The sequence below is a fragment of the Pristiophorus japonicus genome, chromosome 4 (assembly GCF_044704955.1).
Source record: "Pristiophorus japonicus isolate sPriJap1 chromosome 4, sPriJap1.hap1, whole genome shotgun sequence".
Classification (NCBI taxonomy): domain Eukaryota; kingdom Metazoa; phylum Chordata; class Chondrichthyes; family Pristiophoridae; genus Pristiophorus; species Pristiophorus japonicus.
In genome coordinates this window covers 127,923,008-127,932,800 of record NC_091980.1, presented here as the reverse complement: position 1 = coordinate 127,932,800, position 9,793 = coordinate 127,923,008, and the positions used below count along the sequence as shown (strand labels likewise).

At 44.6% G+C, this 9,793-nt stretch overlaps 1 protein-coding gene across 1 annotated transcript; it reads right to left on the bottom strand.

The window, feature by feature from the left end:
• Nucleotides 1-515: 515 nt before the first annotated feature.
• LOC139262169 (ferritin heavy chain B-like) lies at nt 516-9,536 on the bottom strand. Its single transcript, XM_070877315.1, has 4 exons — nt 9,435-9,536; nt 8,752-8,898; nt 8,335-8,460; nt 516-671 (listed from the first exon to the last, which is right to left on the bottom strand). The coding sequence occupies exons 1-4, from the start codon at nt 9,534-9,536 to the stop codon at nt 516-518; spliced, it is 531 nt and encodes a 176-aa protein (XP_070733416.1).
• Between the last annotated feature and the right edge of the window lie 257 nt (nt 9,537-9,793).

The following is a 9,793-nucleotide window of genomic DNA, read 5'->3' as shown; positions in this document are numbered from 1 at the left end:
GAAAGAAAGAATGTTCACTAGTGGAAAGAGGTATTTTTATTACACTCTCTAGGTCCCATGTTCTGGCATTCCCTCTCTAAATCTATTTAAGATACTTCCTAACATCTGTCTCTGACCACGCTTTATCCCTCAGTCAATATCTCATGTGGCTGTTAATGGTCTAGATACACCCTTGAAGGTTCTAGGCCTTTCAACCATGTCTGAATATTTAAATTACAACATCGCTATTACACTAGAGTAAAAAACAAATTTCATAGGACTGAATCCCATAGCACTGTTGCACAGCTCAATGTAATTCTTGTTTGATGTAAACCACCTTATGTTAATTGAAAAATAAGCAAGCACTCACACATACACAGACAAAATCCAGTCCAATATTGAACAGGTTATTTACAGTTATGTTACATGTCACAGCAGGAGCCCAAGTCTCACAAGCCATCATTCCCTAGAGGATGGTCATCCCAATTATATAAATACAAGTACTAAACACAATAAGCTTGATCTCATCAGTCAGTTTAGTCACTCTCCCCCAGGGTGTGCTTGTCAAACAGATACTCTCCCATGCCATTCTCAGGGGCTCCCAGTCTCTTCAGGTTGGTGATGTGATCTCCAAGCTTCTTGATCATCTTCACTTGTTCATCCAAGTAGTGGGTCTCCAGGAAGTCACACAACTGAAAGAGGGAAATTAGTTATGTCCAGCAGCAGATATCAAGGACTGTCACCTTCCCCTTCAGAGTTTGGATTTGAATCCTCTTGAACTGAAGAATAGTCAAGTGGTGCAATTACTGCATCATTAGATTAAACTTACTGCACAATAGGTGCTCAGATCCTGGGATCACTGACACATTTACTAGTCACTGCCCACAGTAGGCCAACTTCCCCTGTCGCTTCCCAAACAAAAAACAGACACCTGCCTCTCTTCTGTGCTTACATCTGAGCCAGAGTGTCCCTGGAGATGGAGCACGCGGTGTCCACCTGTACCTTCCACGAGAGGTGGGCCCCAGAGGGACTGGAGTGCATCATTACTCCTGGCAACCAAATTTTAATTTGATTTTACATGTTTTAAAGTTTAATTTGTTTTTTTATTGCTGGTTTTAGTGTCCCCCGAGTCAGGGGGCACTTGTATAGTTTGCCTCTCTGTGCGCTAAAAAAGGAATACAAAAAAACCCCTACAAAAAAAACAAAAAAAAGGGGGAAAAAAAACAAAAAAGAGCACTTGAAAAATGTTTGGAGTGTCCTCCCCCTTTAATCAGGGGGGCACTTGATTTAATTGTTTAATTTGATTGCAACCAACCAAAAGAGTTGTAAGGCTCAATTAGTAAAAGAACGGGTCACTTTCCAGGAGTGTCCATTTCTCCAGAGGGATCATCCCCCAACTTTCACAAGGTGGAGACAATACAGCGACTGCCATTACCCACTTCGAAAACAGCCCTACGATCATTCTATAGTTTGGTGGGGTACCAAAGGAACTTTATCCCAGGCTTTGCAGAGTGTGCAAAGCCCCTGTATGATTTAATAAAACTGCAGGGTGATGACATATGCCCAGCGTGGACAGATACCCACACCCAGTCTGTGGCTAAATTAAAAAATGCAGTGATACAGGCCGCATGTCTGATCCCTCCTGACCCCACGCAGCCCTTCCATTTGGAGGTCGGGGCCATAGAGCAAAACCTCACTGTAGTTCTGTGCCAAATGCGAGCTAATCGACTGCAGCCCATTGCATATGCGTCTCGAATCCTGCAAGGGGCAGAAAAGACACATACCGCATACGAGCGCCACCTGCTGGCCGTCTCCTGGTCGGTACGTCACTTTAGTTTTATTACTGGGTTACAGGTTACCATCCTGCACAGTGGACACACATCTTTGAAATTAATGATGAAACCTGGAGATTTGCTACTTTCCTCGCAGCGCCTCAGCAAATGGACATTGGAATTTATATGAAACAAGACATTGATACCATTACCAAACTCACCACCTTGCTGCCACAATTTCTGATCTGTGAGGGGGACCCGCATGAATGTCTGTTGCCCTTGATTAACTTTGAGACCCATCCTGTGCAGAAAGAGCCATACAGAGTGCCCCACATATCTATATCGATGGGTCCTCATATCACATTGAAGGATCCCCTCACACCGGACATGCTGTGGTATTGCCAGAAAGAACCATCTAGCAAAGATGCAACTGACAGTCTTCACAATATGCAGAAATCACCGCACTTCTAACTGCTGTAAAGGAAACCTCAGATAGCCCCGTGAATATTTGGTCCGATAGTGCCTACGCTACAAACACCATGCTCTTCTTGCCCTATACCACAAAAATGAGTATTGTATGATAGACGGTAAGGCCCTGGTCCATGGGCCCTGGTTACGCCTGCTCTAGTCATATCTTAAACAGCGATTCCAGCCCCGCTTCATAGGAAAGGTAGTAGCCCATCGAAAAGGGAGTCCACATAGTGAGGGAAATTCCAGAGCAGACAGAGCAGCCAAGGACGCTGCGATTGATGGGGAGATAGAGGATATAGTTGTTGAGCCCTGCAATGCTGTTGACAAGGGCTCCCCAACAGATCACCTAGATTTAAAATCCCTGCAGCAGCAATACTGGTCATATGCTGTTGTGAGAGCGCCTGGCAGACCCCTTCCTCAACCAACAGTCTGGGCTCCCAATACCATACTAGCCACTGCCCCTGACTCAGATGAGCAGTTGCTGATCTTCAAAAGAAAGCCAAATGCCTGCCCGGTGGTGTGTGTTCCACCAGAGGTGGGTCAGGAACTGATTTCCCTCCTTCAGTCCCACCCCATAGCAGGGCACTATTTGGCCTTGGTAACCTTCTACAAGGTAGCATCCACAGCTTGGTGGTCTTCCATGAGGGAAACAATCGACCAATACGTGGCACGATGCCTACTGTGCCTGCAACACAATCAGCCCACATGCACTAACTGAGCCTTGCTTCAAAGCGCACCACCACCTCAAGGGCCATAGACTCACCTCCAGATAGACTTCACTGGGCCACTTCCACAGGCGCAAGGCAATTTTCAGCATGCCCTTATGGTGGTGGATCAATTCACTAAATGGATCGAAGCATTCCCCTGCCGCTCCAACACCGCAATCACAGCAGCCAAAACACTATTGAATCATGTGTTTTGTAGGTGGGGAGTACCAGTACAAGTGGACAGCGATCAAGGTTCACAATTTACCGGTAACATTTTAACCCACCTGCAGGAAATGTTGGGGATAAAACACAAATTACATATTGCTCTACCACAGAAAGTTGTTGAGGCCAATTCACTAAATATATTCAAAAAGGAGTTAGATGAGGTCCTTACTACTAGGGGGATCAAGGGGTATGGCGAGAAAGCAGGAATGGGGTACTGAAGTTGAATGTTCAGCCATGAACTCATTGAATGGCGGTGCAGGCTAGAAGGGCCGAATGGCCTACTCCTGCACCTATTTTCTATGTTTCTATGTTTCTATGTTTCTACCCCCAGTCATCCGGAGGGGTCGAAAGGGGGAACAGGACCCTCAAGTTAATGTTAAAAAAACTGTATGCACACCACCCCACTCAATGGGCTAACATGCTGCCAATGGCAGTGAGGTTCACACCTCATAGAACAACAGGGGTCTCCCCATAGCAGGCCATGATGGGGAGGCTCCCTAACAGGGATGAGTCCCCTGACAATGAAAACATGTAGTTCCAAGTGGCTGGAACAAGTGATAGATCACACCGATCAGATCAATCGATTTGTGACCACCAAATTGGGGAAGTCAAAAAGGCAAATTAAAAAGTACTTTGAGAAGAAAGTACGTCCCTTTGAATACGAGGTGGGAGACTCAGTAATGATTCCAAATTATGGCAAAAAGAAGCATGCCTTTGAGCCCAGGTGGTGGGGACCACATAAGATTATAGACCGATTGAACCCCACGGTCTGTTTGATTCAGTTACTGGGGGAAAAAGGTGTTAAGTACAAGAAGTGATTTCACATTAAAAACTACCAAAGAGTAAATACTGCACTGATCTTGTTTCCCACAGACCATGTTACGGATCCTCACAATTGTCAGGACAACACTGGTCAAAACCGAAGCCGAGGGAAGATGGAGAAGCGGGAGCTGCAGCATGACTCACGAACATCATCAATCATCAATGTGCTGTGAGAAGCGACGGTGCACTGAAAATACGGGAAGGGGAGAGTCTCCGCTGGAGATGTCTGCTGCTGGAGATGTCCCGGACCAGATGGATGTTATCGTGGATTATCTGGTCCGGGACCGTGTAAATTTTCAGCAGCTGGGACAACAAGCATTCAAGTTCCACTGAGATATGAACTCATATCACTGGATTCAAGACCCAGAATGCTTACCATTACACCATGGAACAAACCACAAATTTTAAACCGAATCCAAATGATGGTGTGATTTGAACTTACATTCCGTGTATTATTGGTCCAGACCTCTAGATTACTAGTCCAGTATTGTACCCCTAACATACAGCTTGAAAAAAGGCTGACTCTCCTCTTTTCATTCTCTATGAAAATTGGCCTAGTTCACAGAGGCTGGTAGTTATGTCCAGTGTATAAATGACCAGTTTACCCAACAATGTCACCAATTTTCCCTTTGCACCCAATACATATATTTAGTGAGGCCTCATCCAGCTTTCGTTGTGCTTTGGATCGAAACCTGTTTCAGCGAACACTTTCCTGGTGTTCCCAAAATAGAAAGACTACCAGCTGTAATTCTTGGGGGTTGTCCATTCAGAAGGTACAGACTCTGCCCTTGGCAACGATGTTCAAACATGAGGGGCGAGGTCTTACCCATGACCAGATTACACTGAAATCTCTTTCTCCAGTTCACCCAACTATAAAACCAGTTAAAGGCTAAGATTAGACTTGTAGCTATGACCATCTTAGGCCACCACTGAACCAAAGTCAGTAGTCTGTAGGGGAAGAGATTAAAACAGCCACATGCCAAACCAAATCAGGTTTGATCAAGATCACAACCTATTTCTTAGCAGAAGTAGTTCTTGTTTAGTGCAAGGTCACACGATATTGATCTGAAAATGCGCTCAGTTACTTAAAAGAAGAAAAGGAACAAAAGCAAAATACTGCGGGTGCTGGAAATCTGAAATAAAAACAGAAAATGCCGGAAATATTCAGCAGGTCAGGCAGCATCTATGGAGAGAGAAAGAGTAAACGTTTCGGGTCGATGAACTTTCGCCAGAACTAGAAAAAGATGTAACAGATTTTAAGCAAGTGCAGGGGCAGGGAAAGGGGTGGGGGAGGGGAGGAAAGAACAAAAGGGAAGGTTTGTGATCGGGTGGAAGGCCGGAGTGATTAAATGACAAAAGGTATGATAGTACAAAGCAAAAGGAGATGCAATGGGACAAGTAAAGGAACAAAAGATGGGTCTAGAAGAGGTGTAAATGGATGCAGCAGAATCATCAACAGCCACCAGCTGAAAAAGATAGGAAGAGAGGTTTTGGTCTGAAACTGTTGAACTCGATGCTGAGTCCAGAAGGCTATAACGTGCCTAATAGAAAGTTGAGGAGCCTTGTTGGAACAGTGCAAGAGGCCGATGACAGAGAGGTCAGAGTGTGAGGGGAGCGGAGAATTAAAATGACAGGCGACCGGAAGTTTGCAGACTGAACAGAGGTGTTTTGCAAAGCGGCCACCCAATCTGCATTTGGTCTCCCCAATGCCGACTCTCAACAAGGACAGATATCGACGACAAGGTCCAACACCGCCTTCAGTCACCTGAGAAACAGAATGTTTCAAGAACAGGACCTCAAAGTCGGCACCAAGCTCGTGGTATACGTTGCCTACTGTACATAGTCCATGTCTCTGAGCCATAAAGGCTCTCCTATATGGCTCAGAGACATGGACTATGTACAGCAGGCACCTCAAAACACTGGAGAAGTACCAACAATGTTGATTCCACAAGATCCTGCAAATCCATTGGGAGGATAGGCGCACCAACATCAGTGTCCTCGCTCAGGCCAACATCCTCAGCATCGACCACACTCGATCAGTTCTGCTGGACGGGCAGCATAGTCTGCATGACTGACACGTGACTCCCTACACAAGCGTTCTACTCGGAGCTCCACGTGGGCAGAGGAAATGCTTCAAGGATACCCTCAATGCCTCCTTGAAAATGTGCAACATCCCCATCGACACCTGGGAATCCCTGTCCCAAGACCGCCCAAAGTGGAGGAAATACATCCGGGAAAGCGCTGAACACAGAGTCTCTTCGCTGAGAGCAAACTTAAGCGAAGCATCGACAGCAGAAGGAGCGTGCAGCAACCCAGGTACCCCAAACTTGGGTTCCTCCAATCACCGTTTGCCCCACCTGTGACAGAGACTGTAGGTCCTACATTGGACTCTTCAGTCACCTGAGAACTCATTTTGAGTGTGGAAGCAAGTCATCCTCGACACCTAAGAGGAGAAAAAGTTTTGGTCTCCATAATATAGAGAAGACAGCATCGTGAGCAGCAAATAGAGTAAACTAAATTGCGAGAAGTACAAGTAAATCATTGTTTAACCTGGAAGGAGTGCTTGATGCTCTGAACAGTGGGAAGGGAGGAAGTAAAAAGGCAGGTGTTGCATCTGCTACACTTTCACAGGAATGTACCATGGAAAAGGGAGGGGGCCTTTTGGGTGATTGAGGACCAGAGTACCACAGACAGAGAGGTCCCTTCAGAATGCTGAAAGTGGAGGGAAAGGGAAGATGTGTTTGCTAGTAGGATCGCTCTAGAGGTGGAGGAAATGTCAGAGGATGATCAGTTGAACGTGAGGACAAGGGGAACTGTATCATAGTTCTGCGAGTGAGGGGACAGGGGTTAGAGTATAACTGGGAAATGGAGTCCAGTTGCACAGGCAGACCTTCACTACCATATGTGAGCATAGATCATGTTGGCAAGTTATTCAATCATGAAGGGAGCAGGCAGAAGAGAATCTGTACCAGAACCACACTAGGGTAGCCACACTAACCAATGAAGCTGTGACAGCAAGCTGATACCAACTGTTGCTTTCCCTCCTCACCTAATTGTATTTCCCAGCATTCAATGCACTCATATTACTGGTCTGTACAGCAGTTGCTGCTCTGCTTACAAAGCTTAACAGAAAGTCTACAGCAGCAATGGTGAGTGCAGTTACTGAACAAACTGCAATAATAACTGAACAGGATCTGCAGCTGCTAATTCCAGGACCGATACACATATTAAATAGGATACTAATCCAGGTCTATTTCTTCACTCGTCTCCAATGGTGACATTCTGCTGGAGTGGGAAACAACCCCAGTGTTTAACATATGTTACAGCAACCTTTATTTTGTTGTATGGTAGGTGAGATTATGTAATGGCAGAGAGAACATTCACTAGTGGGAATAGGCATTCTTAATCCACTGTCTGGATCCCAAGCTCTGGACATTCCCTCTCTGAACCTATTTAAGACACTCCCTAAAAATCAGTCCTCCAACCATGCTTTGTCCTTTAACAGCCACATGAGATATTGACTAATGGTCTTAACACCTTCATACAATTTACAGGAGTTTGAATATACAACCCAGAGGAAAAACAAATTTCATAGGACTGAATCACATAACACTGTTGCACAGCTGTGTAATTTTGTTTGAGGACAATCACATCATGTTAGATGAAAAATAATCAACCATTCAAACATACAAGGAGACAAAATACAGTCCAATTTGAACAGTTTATTTACAGTTATAGTACATCACACCAAGACAATCAGTCTCCAATCTTTGTACAATATCACAAGCCATCATTCAATACTGGACAGGGGGCCCAGTTATTATAAATACAATTAGTTGATCCCATCAGGTCACTTTAGTTACTCTCACCCAGGGTGTGCTTGTCAAACAGGTACTCTCCCATGCCATTCTCAGGGGCTCCCAGTCTCTTCAGGTTGGTGATGTGATCTCCAAGCTTCTTGATCATCTTCACTTGTTCATCCAAGTAGTGGGTCTCCAGGAAGTCACACAACTGAAAGAGGGAAACTAGTTATATCCAGCAGTAGATATCAAGGAATGTCAGCTTCCCCTTCAGAGTTTGGATTTTAATGCTCTTGAACTGGAGAATAGTCCAATGGTGCAATTACCACATTAGATTAAACTTACTGCACAATAGGTGCTCAGATCCTTGAATCACTGGGACACATTTACTAGTCACTGTCCACAGTAGGCCAACTTTCCCTATCCCTTACCAAAGAATAAACCAGACAACTGCACAAATCTGTTAGGTGTGGAGACCTTTTAATTAGGCCAAAGGACAGCCTGGTTCCACAACCTCCAACTTGCCCAAAAGCCCACATTAAAGCATTAACAACTTACATGAGGGTCAGTGCTCTCAGTGGAGAGTTTGTGCAGATCCAGCAGACTCTGGTTCACATTCTTCTCCATCTGCAGAGCTCTCTGCATCACCTCCAGACCATTGCTCCACTCATCCTGCTCTGGTTTCTGGAAATCAAGAAAACTAACATTGTACTTAATGTATTAAACAAACATTAGAAAGTATTGAAGGAAATTAGGGGTGCAATCAAAAGTCTACTTTAACATGAATCTAGGTGATAGAGTGAAAGCACAAGAGATGGTTAGATAAGAATATGGGAGGAGGCTCACTGAAGTATAAACACCAGCTTGGCCAAATGGCCTGTGTGCTGTAAATTGAAAATAATTGCTTTACAATGTATTTGAAACAATCAGTGCAAGGGGAGCGAGAGAGGAAGCCACACATTTATTAAATCCAACCTTGATGTCAGACAAGATGATCCGTCCTCCACGCCGATTCTGGAATTCCATCAGTTTCTCAGCATGCTCACATTCCTCATGTGACTGCTCCTTGAAGAACTCAGCAAAGTGACGCAGGGCAACATCATCCCGGTCAAAGTAGAATGACTGTGGGTGAGATCAGAAGAGTAGTTTGGTATTAAGTTTCAGAATTATGTACAGTAATTCAACCATTTTATTTTGCTTTCTTTTAAGGGTTCACAGTCACATTGAAATTTTAACCCAATGAAAAACCACAGCCCAGCATTAAAGCCTTGATTTTTCTGTGGGGGTTGGGGGAGGGGAGAGGAGAGGAGAGGAGAGAGCAGGGATGCAAATGAAAGTATTCTAGATTTCCACCATCCTTGCAGGAAAGAATACTTCCCAACTTCACTCCTACAGGGTCCAATGCATTTTATTACATCCCCTCATTGCAAAGGCAAGGTAGAGGAAGTCCAGTGATTTAGAATGAGGATACAAATTCTGAATTCCATGCATTGAGTCCAGAATATTCTCCAAATAAACTTCAACAAGTTCAAAAGTTCCCAGGAATGCAAGTCTAAGATTCAAGATACTCAGAATAGGTGGGCTAGATACTGCATAGAATTTAGTGAATTGACATTATATAGTCTCCATTTTGAAGTGGTCTAAAATGCAAAACTCACCATAGAGAGATAAACATAGGAGGAATAGAGCTCCATGTTGATCTGCTTGTTGACAGCATCCTCACAGTCCTGGTGGTAGTTTTGATGCACTTGCGACATCATCTTGATTCTTTTTCACAAATCTAAAGTTTGTTGTAGCAACAAGCTGCAATTTAGCCAGCTGCAAACTCCTGTATTTATACTGCTGGGTAATCCAGGGCGTGGCAATCTACAGGATGAGTGACAGTCCCTAATTTTCAATCAGATGTTGCAGCCTCTCAGAGCACCAATCACATAAAGGAAGGAGGGGAGATGGATTCCCAGAGCCAGTCAGATCTTTGAAGAATGAGCATCATTGGGCGACATCTCAATGAAGATCT